This window comes from Lipotes vexillifer, unplaced genomic scaffold, assembly GCF_000442215.2.
Source record: "Lipotes vexillifer unplaced genomic scaffold, Lipotes_vexillifer_v1.1 scaffold1103, whole genome shotgun sequence".
Lineage (NCBI taxonomy): Eukaryota > Metazoa > Chordata > Mammalia > Artiodactyla > Lipotidae > Lipotes > Lipotes vexillifer.
In genome coordinates, this window is record NW_006775759.1 from 1,055,061 (window position 1) to 1,072,835 (window position 17,775).

At 36.8% G+C, this 17,775-nt stretch overlaps 1 protein-coding gene across 1 annotated transcript in view; it reads left to right on the forward strand.

Annotated features, from left to right (window-relative positions):
• The window catches only part of TMPRSS11A (transmembrane serine protease 11A), a 33,839-nt gene extending 22,339 nt beyond the window's left edge, over positions 1 to 11,500 (forward strand). The window contains exons 6-10 of the mRNA XM_007450180.1: positions 2,293 to 2,331; positions 4,230 to 4,401; positions 6,568 to 6,827; positions 9,429 to 9,571; positions 11,339 to 11,500. Coding sequence (XP_007450242.1) covers positions 2,293 to 2,331; positions 4,230 to 4,401; positions 6,568 to 6,827; positions 9,429 to 9,571; positions 11,339 to 11,500 — 776 coding nt within the window. The remainder of the gene's footprint in view (positions 1 to 2,292; positions 2,332 to 4,229; positions 4,402 to 6,567; positions 6,828 to 9,428; positions 9,572 to 11,338) is intronic.
• The last annotated feature ends 6,275 nt before the right edge of the window (positions 11,501 to 17,775 follow it).

Genomic DNA, 17,775 nt, shown 5'->3' on the forward strand with positions numbered 1-17,775 from the left:
GAAGAGCGGCTCACCGCCTACATGTTGTTGATGTGGGTTCCAGTTATCATCATGTTACTTGTAGCATGTACTGACCTGAATATGATTACTCCCAACTCAGAAGTGTGTTAGAGCGTCACTTTCAAAACTAAGGTGTTAATGTTTCCTTTCACTTCTAGACGTGGAAAGTAAAAGCATTTGGTCAAAACTGGAAATGTGAAACAGCTAGTTACTTGTGTATGGGTAGTTTAGTTCCAGGTGTAATCATTCTCTTTCCTTAAAAATCCAATTACACTCCCAACTATTACACTCACCCTAGTATCATTCCTGGAAAGGGGTGATTTGCATCTTGCTCAAACTAAGCTGAAGAAGTTTTAACTGAAGAAGTCTAACATTATATTATTTTCCATTTTAATTTATTACTAACATGTGGCATATTAAAATACCTCTTTTTATTTCACTTCCCTTTATTGCACTTCAGAGATGTTGTGTTTTTATAAATTGCAGGTTTGTGGCAACGCTGTAGGGTCAGATAATTTTTAGCATGTTTTAGCAATGAAGTATTTTTAAATTATATATATATATATATATATATATATATATATATAGTTTTTTCAAGACGTAATGCTATTGCACACTTAATGGACTACAGTATAGTGTAAAAGTAAACTTTTATATGCACTGGGAAATCAAAAACTTTGTGACTTGCTTTATTGCAATATTCACCTTATTGCAGTGGTCTGGAACTGAACCCACAATATCTCCAAGGTATGCCTACATTTAAAAACATAAAATAAGAAATTTACTACCTTAAAACTGTATTTGACTGAAAACTGAGTTCCTTTCATAAGTAAGTACTGAGAATCTGACCTGAGAAATTGATTCTTCACCATATAATGATTTAGGTATGCCTTTAAGGGTATCCCTGAATTGGATATTTTCAAGAGCTCCCACTTTGTAGAGTTCATCATCACTAGTTTCCCAAGTGAAATTTATAGAAGGTAAGTAGAAAGAAACATTCTTATTGTGTATAATGAGAAATTAGATAAAAAGAATATGAGTCTGAGAAACATGGCATTGGTAGAAATAAGTAAAACCAATCTACCCTCATTCTACTCATTAAGCCCTTTTTTTTTTTTTTTTTTTTTGCGATATGTGGGCCTCCCACTGTCGTGGCCTTTCCCGTTGCCGGACGCGCAAGCTCAGCGCCCATGGCTCACGGGCCCAGCCGCTCCGCGGCATGTGGGATCCTCCCGGACCGGGGCACGAACCCGTATCCCCTGCATCGGCAGGCGGACTCTCAACCACCGCACCACCAGGGAGGCCCAGCCCTTTTATTTTGAAAACCGTCACAGTTTTCATGCAACCGTCCATCAGCTTAAGTTTAAATGTTTGTATTTCCTTTATCAGATTCCTAACTTTCTTGGAAATGACAGAATTTAATCTTAGATTCTGTCCAATAATTGGCCTTTACCAATATCCAGCCGGTGTTTGATAAGAATATACAGTAGTTTATTCCTCAGAAAAAAATAATTTTAATAATTTAGGAACCGTGTTTTAGAAGTATTTTAAATATAGTTTATGTGGTAGTTTTCAAAGTTTTTTGTTTTTTGTTTTTTTCCCCATTCCCAAACCCTTTGACCAAAGAAAGGCTTATGCGAAATCTTAAATAAAGAGAAGAGACAGGGCTTCCCCGGTGGCGCAGTGGTTGAGAGTCCGCCTGCCGATGCAGAGGACACAGGTTCGTGCCCCGGTCTGGGAGGATCCCACATGCCGCGGAGCGGCTGGGCCCGTAAGCCATGGCCGCTGGGCCTGCGCATCTGGAACCTGTGCTCCATAACGGGAGAGGCCACAGCAGTAAGAGGCCTGCGTACCGGGAAAAAAAAAAAAAGAGAAGAGATAAAAGCAGACCTGTTCTGGTTGAGTCTGGGTTTGAACCTGAAGACCCCATCTAGTTGCTCCCTCTTTCCCCTCTTTCTCTATTTCCTTAAATAAAATCCAAAGAAGCTTTATCCTGCACCATTGGAAAACCACTGTTCTGTATTAATACAAATGATTTGTGGGTTTTGATCATCCAATATTTGTGCCTTAATCACCTAATGCTTGTATTACCCACCTAATCAGCGGTTGCCTATAAATCTCTACAAAAACTGTACACATACTCTGTTATATCAGATAACCACTTTCCTGACTGATCTATATGCTCAAGTTTCTAGAATCCATATGCGGTCAGTATCCTCTGATAATTTCTGGTCATTGAGACCAACCAGAAGAATATCAAATTATCATTCTTTGCTCTATTTTGTTTTTCAGCAATGAGCTCATCGACAGGGAAGCTAACTGTCCACGCATGTAAGTCTAGTTAGCTTATAAAAACAAGTTCAATTTCCATATCAGGGAGGATAATATCTTCAAATATGACCTCATAATCTCCCACCCATGTCCCACATTTTCTTTGGCAGAGAATAACAATTGAGTAAGAGATGAAAATACTTTTTTTCCCTAAGACCAATCTTTTTGTAATGTTCAAGAAAAACATTTTACATGGTGGGAATTTGGGGGCAGTTTGAAGAAATATATTTCTGGTTCGGAATAAATGAACTTGCCTTGCTAATTTTTTGAATGCTATGAAATATGAAATATGCTTTCTACTGAGAAATAAAATGAGAAAGTGATAAATGGGAAAGAGATAGACCCCATAATTTGTGACTGACCTATAAAATTTACTTATTATACCCATCTTGATGGTTGACAGCAGCTCCACTCACTCACTTTATATCACTGTGACCTAAATTTTGAAAGATTTTATAATAGCAGTGATGAATTTTAGGAAAGTTGTTCTTTCATTTTCATCTGTGTCTTGCAAACACTATACATTTTATTCATTCATTCAGTAAATAATTTTTTAACATCTACCAAGTGCCAGAAAGTGAATACAAGTGTCAATAAGACATGATTCCTCCTCTAAAGTTAGGAGTTTGAAGGTAGGGGAAGACATAAATAAATCAGGCAATGTTAAAACAGTGTGATAAACGCTATGACAGAGACAGAGCACAGTGCTATGAGAGTCAATCAGAGCCAGCTAACCTGGTCTTGTGGGGTCAGAAAGTGATCCTTGAGGAGAAAGGAAGGATGGAAAATCAAGTGACAAGTGGAATGAGTGTCTCGGGCAGGGGGAGCAGAATGTAAAAATGTCTTCAGAAAAGCAAGAACACGGTCATTTCTTGTCATTGAAAAATGTCAGTGTGGCTGTAATATAGAATAGGGTGGGCATGGGAAAGGGGTGTGATTAATAATGATCAAGGACCAGAACCATGCTGAAACATTTTGACTTTGTTTGGAGGGCAATGAGAAGTCACTGAAGGGTTTTACACACATCAGAAAGGTCACTCAGTTTTCAGTGTGGAGAATGGACTGGAAGAGCAAAGCTGGAGGCAGGGAGATGAACAGGGAAGGTATTGCAGTCCTTCAGATGAGAAAAATGGTAGTCTAAACTAGAGATGACAGAGTGATGGGGATTTCTAAAATGACTGGCCACAGAAGGAGTGTAATCAGTACCAGTGAAGTGAATTTTCTTTTTGATACCTAATTTGTTGGAACAAGAATTGAACCTACCATGTTTTCTTTATGAGCACCATGCTTTAAACAGGCTTAATTCTTAGCAGGCACCCTAAGCATCAAACTAATCTCTGATCTGATGCACATAATAAAGTACATATTTATTCCTACCAATAGTGAATGTGATGTTTATGTGGAAACATAGAACCCTCCATCCTGAAGAGTAAGAGATTGGTCATGATACATTAATCCGTGCTCACTTTAGGAACTAGTCACTCAGAAAAATGTATGGGGTAGGAGTTCCAAGGAATTAGCAATTACTTCTCTGACTAGTTCTTTTGGTGAGAGCTTCATGTCAAAGTAACAGGGTGGGAACATCTAAAACTGGGAAACAGTAATCTTAGTAGGAGCTCCCAGAACATCTGGATAATTGACACTGCAGGTCCTCAGGACATACACTTTTTGGTGTGTCAAAACTTTACAGTCTTACATAGCTTTAGTAGGCAATATATATCCACATCTATAAAGGGAGGGAGTAAGCAAAACATCAACTATCAGGAAATACAGAGGATGGATATTAATATTGTACATGTTTATATAATGACATGCAAATATTGCAGTACTCTACTAGTTTCTCTGTATCAGGGATTATAGAGATGTTTCTTACAACTTAATGATCTCATCTCTTTCAGGTTGTGGTAAACGAGCTGTTCCATTAATAGTGAACAGAATAATATCCGGAGAGATTGCGGGCAAGTCTTCCTGGCCTTGGCAAGCTTCCCTTCAGCATAATAACATACATCAATGTGGGGCCACCTTGATTAGTAATACGTGGCTTGTTACCGCAGCGCACTGCTTTAGGATGTAAGTGATTGACGTTAACTTACTACTACTACTGCTACTGCTTAAAAAAAAAAACTCTGGGTTTTATCATCTTCTGAGTAATAATCAATGTCCCCAAATATTACTGAGGTAAAATGAGAAAAACTTTCAGTTTCTTTTCTAAAATTGTGTTACACTTATTTGGAAAGTCAGTAGGGGTAGTAGTCATTATCCTAGTATCAGGTCCTTAAGGTTTTAAATAAAGAAACTGTGGCTGAACAGAGTGTGGAGAAAAGGGAACCCTCCTACACTGTTGGTGGGAATGTAAATTGGTGCAGCCACTATGGAAAACAGTATGCAGGTTCCTTAAAAAACTAAAAATAGAGCTACCATATGATCCAGCAATCCCACTCCTGGGCATATATCCAGAGAAAACTCTAATTCGGAAAGATACATGCAACCCAATGTTCGTAGAAGCACTATTTTACAGTAGACAAGACATGGAAACAACCTAAATGTCCATCAACAGGTGAATGGATAAAGAAGATGTGGTATATATGTACAATGGACTATTACTCAACCATAAAAAAGAATGAAATAATGTCATATGCAGCAACATGGATGGACCTAGAGATTATCATACTAAGTGAAGTAAGTCAGACAGTGAAAGACAAGTATCATATCACTAATATGTGGAATCTAAAAAAAAGATACAAATGAACTTATTTACAAAACAGAAATAGACTCACAGACATAGAAAACAAACTTATAGTTACCAAAGGGGAAAGGGAAGAGGGATAAACTAGGAATTCGGTATTAACAGATACACACTACTATATGTAAAATAGATAAACAGCAAGAACCTATGTATAGCACAGGGAACTATAATCAATATCTTGTAATTAACGCTAATGGAAAAGAATCTGAAAAAGAATATATATATATATATATATATATATATATAAAATGAATCACTTTGCTGTATATCTGAAACATTATAAATCAACTATACTTCAATTAAAAAAAAAAGAAATAATTAGGTTGAGAAACAAGTATCTATATCGGTAGTACCTGTCTCTTTGCTTATCCCTCTTGGATGATGTTAGTTCAATTAACTAGTTAAGGAACATTAATCTCATTATTAATAATACATTTTGTTGGAAGATGGCATCCTATAAAGAACAGAGAGAGACAAGCAGACATGTGATACTAGGCATATAATTTAAACCATCTAGGCCCTATTTTCCTTAAGTATAAAACAAAGTCTTTATTAGAGGACCTTTCATTACTAGATGACTTTCCCAGTCCCTGTATGTGCCATGATCTACCAGCTGCTCAAGCCCATAAGCTAGAAGTCACCCACACTTGGTCATCTCTCATAGGACTTATGACAGCTTTGCCTCATTCACTCTTGCCCTCTAACAATCTACTCTCTGGAAAGAACCAATGTGATTTTTTTTTTAACATGAGACTACATTATGCTTGGCTTAAAATCATCCAGTGAATTGACATATCACTTGAATAAAATCTAAGCACTTTATTCATGACCTATAAGATACTCTAAAATCTGGCCCCCACCTACCTCGCCGATCTCATCCCCCACCATAATTCCCTTGTGTCCTGAACTGCAGCCTGTCTGGTCTAAGCCCTTGAGATGTTTGCCTGAAAACTTGTCACCCCACCTTCTCACAGCTGACTCCTCATCAACCATGTCTCAACCCAAATGCCATGATCTCAAGAGACTTATCTAACTACCCCCTTGTACTCTATTCCATTGCCCTATTTTATTCATAGACCTTATCACTGTGGGAAATTATTTATCTATTCATTAATTTGTTTTGCTCTTTTTCCTTCACTGAAATCAAATACACCCACCAGCAGGGACCTTTCTATCTTGTTTGCCACTTTATCCCCGGCACTTCAAATAAGGTTCAACATGTAGATGTTTAATAAATATTTGCTGAATAAATAAATGAATAATATTTTATGTGCTTTACAGTTCTAAAATTCAATAATTCTATACTGAATTTCAGCTCAAAGATGCCGTTTGTATATATTTTATCTTTCAAAACAGTAGCAAAAGACTATATGGTCAAAGAAAACTATCATTGCAACCAAGTGTTTTAGGGTGGAATTTTCTCCTTTATTAGCCTGCATGCAATTATTGTAATGCATTCATATATACTGTTCATTTCTAATCTTTTCCAGTAAATCAAATCCACAACAATGGACTGTTAGCTTTGGAACAACAATCAACCCTCCATTAATGAAAAGAAATATAGAAAGAATTATTGTCCATGAGAGATATCACTCCCCAGCAAGAGAATATGACATTGCTGTTGTGCAATTATCATCCAGCATCACCTTTACTGATGAGATCCGAAGAGTTTGTTTGCCAGAAGCCTCTGTGTCCTTCCAACCAAATTCAACTGTCTATGTCACAGGATTTGGAGCACTTTTTCATGGTGGTGGGTATCCCAAAATGAATCATGGAGCACTAAGCCCTATTTATGGCAGTGTGATTTAATGTCCATCAATATTATTCTGTCAGACTTTTCCACACAGTTTGGTTGGATTAGTTAGGGTAAAAGAATGGAAATCACACATAGTATGCTCTCTGGTGATAATGGAATAAAACTAGATACCAGTAACAGATAACAGGAAAATCTCTAAATGCTTAAAAATGAAGCAATACACTTTTAAATAATTCATAGGTCAAAGAGAAAATCTTGAAGAAAATTGTAAATATACATAGATTAAAATGAAAATGAAAAAATATCAATACATGCAGGATGCATCTAAAACAGTAAAGAGAGAGGGAAACATAGCAAATGCATACATTAGAAAACAAGAAAGGTCTCAAATCAATAACATAAATTCTCATTTCAAGAAACTAGAAAAGAAGAGCAAAATAAACCTAAATTAAACAGGAAGAAGGAAATAATAAAGGTAAGAGTGAAAATGAATTCTATCAAAAGCAAAAAATAGAGAAAATTAATGAAATAAAAAGCTGATTCTTTGAAAAAAATCAATACTTTCTGAGAAATGTCATTAAGCATTCCCACAATAGTTGAGAAACAGTTCAGGGATGTATAGGACTTATAGACTATACTTTCTGTTTGTTTCCTGTGGTTTTTTTTTTAATTTAATTAATTTTTATTGGTGTACAGTTGATTTACAGTGTTGTGTTGGGCTATACTTTTTATAACTTTTTGCCAACTAGTTTTCTGAAAAATTTATGAATTTACACTATCACCTACAATATGCATTTCAACTCTTCCCGGCACTGGACGTGAATTTTTTTTTTTTTTTTTTTTTTTGCGGCGTTGTGGCCTCTTCCGTTGCAGAGTACAGGCTCCGGACACACAGGCTCAGCGGCCATGGCTCACAGGCCTAGCTGCTCTGCGGCATGTGGGATCTTCCTGGACCGGGGCATGAATCCGTGTCCCCTGCATTGGCAGGCGGACTCTCAACCACTGAGCCACCAGGGAAGCCCGACATGAATTATTTTTAATTGATAACATAGTAGGCAAAAAGAAATTACACCAATTATATTCAAAGAACAGAATAATTTGAGCATTTTTAAAACATTTTAGCAAACACACCTGTCCAGAAATAAATCCTGAATTGGCATTCTACAGAAATTAGTGTCTATATTAGTTTTCTACTGCTGTGTAACAAATTACCACAAATTTAACAACTTAAAAGAGCACACATTTATTATCCCACAGTTTCCATGGGTCAGAAGTTCAGACATAGCTTAGTTGGGTTCTCTTCTCAGGGTCTCACAAAACAGCAATCAAAGTGCTGGCTGGGGTTGTGGTCTCATCTACGGCTCTGAGTTCTCTTCCAAGCTGGTTGTTGATGGAACTCAGTTTCTTGCAGCTGCAGAGCTCATGGCATCTTGCTTCTCCAACACCATTAGCGAAAACTCTCTGAACTTAGGGAAGGCCTAAGCCCTTTTTAAAAGGGCTCACAGGATTAGGTCAGGCCCACCTTGGAAAATCTCCCTTTTTATGAACTCACTGTCAGACGACTACATCTTAATTAATCTGCAAAATTTCCTCTCCTGTGCCACAGAACATAACCTAATCATGAGAATGATATCCATAATATTCACAGATCCCACCCATACCTCAGAGAAAGGAGATCACATAGGAATCTTGGGGATCATAGTAGAATTCTGTCTACTACAGGGTCAGTTTCCCAATCAGCATATGGTTTATATAAAGAAACCCTGAATGCTAGTGATATTATTGTTTTCCATCATAAATAGTTGTCTTCTGCATTAATACTGGTTTCCATAACTCAGGATCTAGTTTATGATATGGAGTCCCAAAATTGTAAGAGGTAATGAAATCTTTGCCTTTAAATGTCATTATGTATGTGAAAGTTCTTCATAAAATGTAAAGGATAAAGTAAATGTATATAGTTATTTTATCAAGCCAGGGGAGCAAACTAGGCCTGAAAAGTTTCTGGGAACAATCTGGAATCTACAAATACAAACTTTATTTTTTTAAAAATGCTGTCCTGGGGGCTTCCCTGGTGGTGCAGTGGTTGAGAGTCCGCCTGCCGATGCAGGGAACACGGGTTTGTGCCCCGGTCTGGGAAGATCCCACATGCCGCGGAGCGGCTGGGCCCGTAAGCCATGGCCGCTGGGCCTGCGCGTCCGGAGCCTGTGCTCTGCGACGGGAGAGGCCGCGGCAGTGAGAGGCCCGCATACCGCAAAAAAATAATAATAATAAAATTAAATAAATAAATAAATAAATAAAAACTTAAAATGCCGTCCTAAATACATTAACTGATTGTTTTTTAAGGTACAAAGGTTCCAGAAAAAGAAACAAAATGTTTTTCTTGCTAGTATAGGTATTTATAAAAATGAGATAAGGACGATTATCATTTACATATACCAGATATTAAACAGAATTTTTTTTCTTTAGGAACTGCTTACATTAACCTCATTCTGTATCAACAATTTTAGTATGAGAAAAAAATCAGGAAAAGGTCCACACTTCATTCTAGCTAAGATGTTTATTGTAAACACTAAAATTACTTTGTTTTTCCTTAAGGGGAATCCCAAAATGATCTTTATGAAGCCAGACTGAAAATCATAAGTGATGATGTGTGCAAGCAGCCACATATGTATGGCAGAGATATAAAATTTGGAATGTTTTGTGCTGGCTATCTGGAAGGAATTTATGATGCCTGTATGGTAGGTGGAGAGAGATTATTTTGATATCATGAACTCAAAAAATGTATCTGGCTCAAAATGCTCTTTATTTTAGTAAAATACAGAGATCTTGTCTGTTCAAAAATTTATAAATGCAAATCTCAAACACAAACATATTTTTAAATGTTTTATTAAGCAAAACAAAATAAGCAGAGTTTCTTTGATGCTATCAAACAACCAATAAAATTAAATTTTCTTAATACCAGAAATCCACAGGTTCATAAAGCAGAGTCCCTTTCCTTAAAGAGCTCACATTTAGAAAGGAAACAATCATGAACAATGAACTATGATGTAATGTTATAAATTATATAACAGAGAACAAAATTTTTATTAAAGTATAGTTGATTTACAATATTGTGTTAGTTTCAAGTGTGGAGAACAAACATTTTTAGCTTGAAGGAACATTCCTGGAACAAGTATTAGAGAGATGATACTTCAATGAGGCCTGAAGGATAAAGAGCACTTACCCTATAGAATAAGAGGGGAATATTAGAGAAAAGAGAAAAAGCATAGCTAAAATTCTGAAGGTGTGAAATTATAATTCATATTTGAGGCAACTCCAAGTACTCTGTTGGGTCTCAGCCTAAGGAGGATGAGAGGTGAGAAGCTGTTAATGCTGAGAAGGCAGATTAGGCCATGGTGTGAATATCTAGTCCCCTTTCCAGTGGCCTACTCTGTTGTCCAGCATCTGTCCTGCATGTATATTTTTGGACAAAGAAGTAAAGTGTGTTTCTTCCTGGAGGCACTTGCTTTATAATGTGAGATTCTTGAAAACTCCGAGGTGATTCCACATGCTAAAATGATGGGAATTGTACTGTTATCAGGTGGCAGAAAGCCCTGCGCAGAGTCCCACCAATTACACAACATAGACAACCTCTGTCAGAAAAATAGCAGGGAGTTTTGCAGCATACACGCTGGGCAAGAGCAGAATCTAGCCCCAGTTGCTGAGAATGTGGAGGAGGCATCTAGAATTCAAGGAATCCAAAGAGAGGTTCATGCCATGACAGGCAAGTGGGAGGTGGTGACAGGAACACACTGAAAATGAGAATCTAGACCAACAGTAAGATCAGTGATAAGCCTCTGGAAAGACTGGTGGTCATAAAGAGCTTTCACTGGACTGGGGAGCAGAGGTAAGATTCCTGCCCCATGACTGTTCAGTGCATAAAAAGGCAAAGCTCTAGTCATAGAAAAATTGGGGAAGTTATCGAGGAAGTGACTCAGGCACAGGGGTCTAAGCAGGAATACAGGGATTGCTACTGGGGTACACTGGGAGGTGCTACATCTGATAAAACAGAAGCCCAGGCACCTTACTTGAAGTCAGAAAAAACTAACATCAGATTGACTTTCTGTGTTGTGTACTTGAAATTTGCTAAGAGTAGATCTTAAGCATTCTTACTACACACATACACTGACACGCACACAAAGTATTGTGAGGTGATGGATGTTTTAATTAACCTGATTGTGGTAATCACTTCACAAAGTATATATGTCAAATTATCACGATGTACACTTTAAATATATATGTTTATTTGTGAATTATTCATCTATAAAGTTGAAAAAATAAAATGTGGAAATTGAATTTTAAGGCTTTTATAACTTTTGAAACCCATGTTTCAACTAATTATCCTAGAATTGGTAATCTATACATATACTGTCTAATAATAAAATATGTGGTTCATCAAGCTATCTTAAGTAATAAGTTTTACATTTAGCTAATTTTCTTTCTCTTTTTTCTTTTTTTATTTTCAGGGTGATTCTGGGGGACCTTTAGTTGGAAAGGATCTTAAAGATACCTGGTATCTCATTGGAATTGTGAGCTGGGGAGATAACTGTGGGCAAAAGAACAAACCTGGAGTCTACACAAAAGTGGCTTATTACCGAAACTGGATTACTTCAAGAACGGGCCTCTAATTCACTATACAAGTTAAACATTGAGAGCTGTATGCAGGTCATACATGTATGAGAATCCATATATTCTGTGGTTGTAGTACAATGAAGTGAGATTAAACGATATGATTTATTTCAGAATCACTTTAATCAATCAAAATCCCATAGCCAATTTGTAAAGGATTTAAATTTATAAGGTAGTGGGTCAGTTTAGCCTGGCTTGAAAAATACAGCAGAGATACTGAGCTCTTTAAATCAGCAAGCTAGAGTATAAAAGAGGAGCAATGCAAATTTTTGAGGATAATCTGTAAGATTTTTAGAGTGTCTTTTTCCCTTAAGTGAAAAACTTTTTGAACTCTGAGTTTAGGAAACCCTTACCTAATTTTCTATCATTTCTCTAGAGGTCACAAATACTTTTTTCTAGTTCTTACAGGTTTTCCAAAGAAATTTTCCATACTTTCAATTTATAAATCCATTGGAGGGATCCTAATTTTTTTTAAAGTTACATCTAGGAAATAAAGTATGGTGATAAATCAAGCCAGAGATCTTATAACCTTTGTCTGCTGCAAAATCTCGCTAATTTTTCAGTGATTCTTTTACACATACACACACACACACACACACACACACACACAAACAGAATATCCCTACCTTCAGATATACCCAGAAAAAGCCTGCTTAATGAATATATACAGTAATTAGCTAATCAAAGATGTATTTTTGTTACAAAAATTGGGGGGAAGGTGATAGTAACTTCATGAGCAGTCCGAAAAAAATGGCACAAAAATTGGATATTTTATAGATGCGTTTACATGTTTGGACCACCAGGAGGCAGCTTTGTACATTATTGTTGTACGCTTAAATGCCTAGAAAAAATGAGAATTTGTTAATATGTTGAAGAATTAATGAGCATTATCCTTCCATACAGAAAGAAAAAGTTTATTCCTGTGTATTGCTGCAGCCCATTATCTCCTAAGGCTTGCAGCAACAGCCTGACTATTGCAACCATGAAACAATAGTTTTTGTTTTAATTTAATAAATATAAATTTTGAGGACCAACCATAAAGAACAAATGAACAAAGTGATTAAATGAACCCCCTAAGTGTCTCATGAAGACATTAGGTGAGTCAGGCTCATGTATTCCATGATACAATTAAATGAAGATTTTGTGGAAACTGTTACTCTGTGTGACAATGCTGACTAAACATCAGGGTTTATAGGTGGGGTGTCGTTTACTCATGCAGTCCAGATATAAGCCAAACTGTTAGAAAATTGAGTGATTTTATAACAGTCTCCCCCATGTGCTATTAATAAGGCATAAAAATAATCCTAAAAGCAATGAAGACCCAATGCAGCCAAAAATAAATAAATAATTTTTTTAAAAATCCTAAAATAATCTAAAAGAGATTTAAAATTTATTCACCATAAAAATTGATCCATAACTTAGACTCACAGAATTTTAAAGCTTAGGAGAGACTACACGTTATGTGGGCCAGTACACTTAGGGTTCAGAGAACTGAAGCCAGGAAAAGTAAATAACTTTGTGAAGCTGTAGGTAATTTGTATCCCCAGTGGGCCTAGAACCCAGGTACAAATTTCACAGGCCCTTTTCTTACAAAGTATCTTTATGATTGTCTATATTTATTGAATCATCAGCTGTATAAAAATTTCAGTGAGTTCTATTGAATCTGTTTTAAATTGAATTTTAAACGGTGTGATTCACTTAGGTGGCTGGCTGCCAATTCTCTGAGCTCACTTCAAGATAAAGCTGCTTTTCCGTATATAAAAATATACATAGGCATATAAATTATTCGATATTATGGTGGCAAGATATAATTCTGATTTCTAGTGTTAAGGTTCAAGAAATGATCTTAGAGTTATAACTTTGTATTTCTAAACTGTTTTGTGAAGCACTTAATCCTGGGTCACATGTAAACAAATACTGATATATTATTTAAAATCTAATAATAAAGTTGGTGATCAGAGCATTCTACAAATAATATCATTGAATCTGTGTTAGGCCAATAGCATGAATCTTTCTTTCAACTTCTGTTAAAAATTACATTTCTTTTAAATAACTAGTTTGAGTCACTCTGAAGCAGAATTTCTTAACTTTGGCACTTTTGACCTTCTGGTCTGGATAGTTCTTTGTTTTAAGAGGCTACTCCATGCATTGTAGAATTTTAGCAGCACCCCTGACCTCTGCCTTCTAGATGCCTGAAATACACTCCTTCCCCCCAAATTATGATAAACAATAACCAAAAATGTCTCCAGACATTGGCAAATGTCTCCTAAGGGGTGAACTTGTTCCCTTTTGAGAACTACTATTCCAAAGACATTTGATTATTTTCAGAAATGCCAGCGATATCTCAAAATTATGACACTGAGCATTCAAAAACTATAGTCTCCTGGTCAACCTGTATGTTCACTATCATGTTCCTAAAAGAAACAGCAGAATAAGTGACTGATGCTTTAGTCAATGGCTATTTCAAATACAGAGTGATCTTCCCACACACAATGTGCCTAGCATTTCTCTCATACTCCTGCCTACAGTATATTCATAGAGAACCATCAACCACTACTATGAAGATAGGTTTTCTATGAATATACCCTCTAGTAGAGTTTCTCTATCTTGACCACAATCCACAGCAAGAAATATATTTTACAGCTGATAATACAAATATATTATCACAGCTCCATAAATATGTAACAAAATACTATGTATGAAAAAATGAAACAGAAGTTTCATAAAACAATACCTACCTTATTAAATACAATAAAATCGAATATTTCTATTCTATTCTATTTCATATTTTTAAGTGCTTGCCCCACCAACTAAATTTATTTCACAATCTAACAAGTCAGTTAGATTGTGAATCTGCAGTTTCTATAACACATTCTGGAATGATCATTCACTATTATTAACGCCATATTGTTATTATCTCACCTCTTCCTACTGCGTTTCCCACCTTCAACCTCTCTCTACTGCATTTAGCAAATTGTAGCTAGATTATAATGCTATTCAATAATGCTATTCTCATGCACTCAAATCTTCACCGATTTCCCCTTTGCCTGACAAATAGAGTCTAAATTCACATCACCATAGCTTGTAAGGTCCTTTACAATCTGCCTGTAACAACCAATAAAATTTTTGTTTCACTTGTACTCGGTGCTCTTATAACACTAAATGTTACTCTTTATTTCCTGAACACATATATAGTGGGGCATGCAATGTTCTCTTCACTCTATAAGATCTAGCTCAAATATCACCTCTACTGAGAATACCTTTTTTATCCCAGATGAAATTACTCTTTTTGAATGTTTTTGTTCTTCCCCTAGAGCATTTCTCATACTTTACTCTGTATTACAGCTTATATGTAAATTTATTATCTCTGCAAACATTTTAAGTTCCATTAAAGACTGCTTTGCTCATTTTTGTATTCCCTACAGTATTTAGGACAATATGCTGTATATATTGTGTTTAGTGAAGGAATAAATTAATAGAGGTTAACTATGATTTCTATGAAGAAAAGACACCTCAGTTCTCAGTTGTTAACTGCCTCCCCCAGGTCACCTTCTTTTACACTGCTTTACAATCTGTGCTGGTCCTGCTTTGCACATTCTTGAACGTTTCTAAAGATCTCCTGCTCTCTGCCTACACCAGAAGCAATCAAATTACAGTAAGGCAAGTCCCTGACATTTCAGGACCCCCTCTAAATCAAAAACTTTTCCCTTAAATGAGCACATTCCAAACCCATAGGGATATTTGGAAATAAGGCCAAAAAGCAAATCTCCCATTTCCCTTTTTTTGTTTTTATTTGATCTACAAGGACTGTCCCTTTCCTCCTTTTTCTTTCATGGACCTCACAAGAGGTCTGGATACTTCCAAAAAGCCTTGTTAGATATCCATGGTTATTTTTTTCTGATCAAAGCCCTTCTTTGTTGAATTTGCCTAATGGGAAACAATAGAGATAAGACTAAAAATCATATACAATATCTATTTTTGAAAGCTCACAGAAATAACAGGATTAGAATTTCATGAAAAACATGACATTTGGTTCAACAATTTTAATTATCCATAAGCCTGTCCTTTCATATCCATTAGTAATCAAGATTTAACTGATTTAACTTTTTTAAACTGATTTTGTTGTTTTCCAAGTTCAGGAGACTCCTCCCATACCTGAAGTCACTAAATTAAATAAAGGGAAAAAAATCCCAAATGTCGCACTGAAATCTAAATACATACAATGAAAATGATCAGGGGCTCATGGGCTAAAAGAGGAGAGACAGTAAGAGTGTCAAGACTGTATAAAGTACATGCCTGGGACATCTAAGCTTGAATAAAGATGCTACATTTTAGGCAGTAACTTAACCATGAACTGTGGTATTTTGAGCTAAAGTTGGAATTTCTGAGGTCCTGATTTAGAGAGAAGCCAAATCGAAAGACATCTTATAGATTTTTAATCTGAAGATTAAAGCCAGTGGGGAGAGAAATCTAAATACAAATCCACTTAGAAACAAGGAAAATCTGAAAGAGAATAAGTTCAAAGGAAAGTCTGGAAATTCAAAACCTAATTATTAGACCAACTAATGGAAAAATGAAGCTGATTTTACTAGAGTAACAATATTTGCAAAACTAATGATGGATGAGTTAAAGAGACTATCTCAGGTTTATCCACTGAAAAACCCAAAGGTGCTTGCTACATTTCTAAGGTTGGTGCTACAACAGCACCTTCCTCCAGCCTGTACACTTCTCAGTAGACAAAAACAGGAGTCAGCTGGGAATCTCTTAACATACTTGGGTTTTCTGCCTCAGGTTAATGTTGTTGAGATATGTAGGCATAAGCTATAGTGGGGTCTTAGTTAATTGGCATAGGGGAGAGCTGAGGAAGAAAGGAGGGATGTCAACAAATGAGGCAACTGAAGCTGAAAGTTATGAGATTAATATTATTAGTTACTAACACCTCAAAGCAGTCCCACAGAACTTTAAATCATAACAGGCTAGAAGGACATCAAAGAGTATATTCTACATAGTAGTCTTCCCAAAGTTTAAAAAGTCAGCATCCCTAAAGATGCTACACAAATGCCAAAACATTTGCACCTGATCTTGATACCATGGAGACTATGGTGGTGTCACTTCCTTAGGGCCTGTACATTTCTCAAGTGCTAAAAAGCTACCAGGGGAATGCAAAATGGTATGGCCACTTTGGAAGAAAGTTTGGCAGTTTCTTACAAAACTGCACATACTCTTACATACAATCCAGCAATTGTGCTCCTTGGTACTTAACGAAAATGAGTTGAAAGTCTAGGTCCATACAAAAACATGCACAAGAATATTTATAGCAGTTTTATTCATAGTTACAAAAATTTGTAAGTAACCAAGACAACCTTCAATAGGTAAACAGATAAACTCTGTTACAAGCAGACAGTGTAATATTAATTAATGATAAAAAGAAATGAGCTATAAAGCCATGAAAAGACGTGGAGGAAGCTTAAATGCGTGTTACTAAGTGAAAGAAGCCAATCCGAAAAGGTTACACACTGTATGATTCCAACTAGATGACATTATGAAAAAGGAAAAACTATGGAAACAGTAAAAATATCAATGGTTTCCAGGGATTTAGGGGAGGGAGGGATAAATAAGTAGAGCATGGAGGACTTTCAGGGTAGTAAAACTATTCAGTATATTACTCTAATGGTTGTCAAAACTCATAGATTGGGGGGCGGTGGAAAGATGGCGGAGGAGTAAGACGCGGAGATCACCTTCCTCCCCACAAATACACCAGAAATACATCTACATGTGGAACAACTCCTACAGAACACCTACTGAATGCTGGCAGAAGACCTCAGACCTCCCAAAAGGCAAGAAACTCCCCACGTATCTGGGTAGGGCAAAAGAAAAAATTAATTAAAAACAGAGACAATAGAATAGGGATGGCACCTGCACCAGTGGGAGGGAGCTGTGAAGGAGGAAAGGTCTCCACACACTAGGAAGCCCCTTCGCGGGCAGAGATTGCGGGAGGCGGAGCGGGGAGCTTCGGAGCCGCGGAGGAGAGCACAGCAACGGGGGTGCGGAGGGCAAAGCGGAGAGATTCCCGCATAGAGGATCGGTGCCGACCGGCACTCACCAGCCCGAGAGGCTTGTGTGCTCACCCACCGGGGCGGATGGGGGCTGGGAACTAAGGATCTGGCTTCTGAGGTCGGATCCCAGGAAGAGGACTGGTGTTGGCTGCATGTACACAGCCTGAAGGGGACTAGTGCGCCACAGCTAGCCGGGAGGGAGTCCGGGAAAAAGTCTG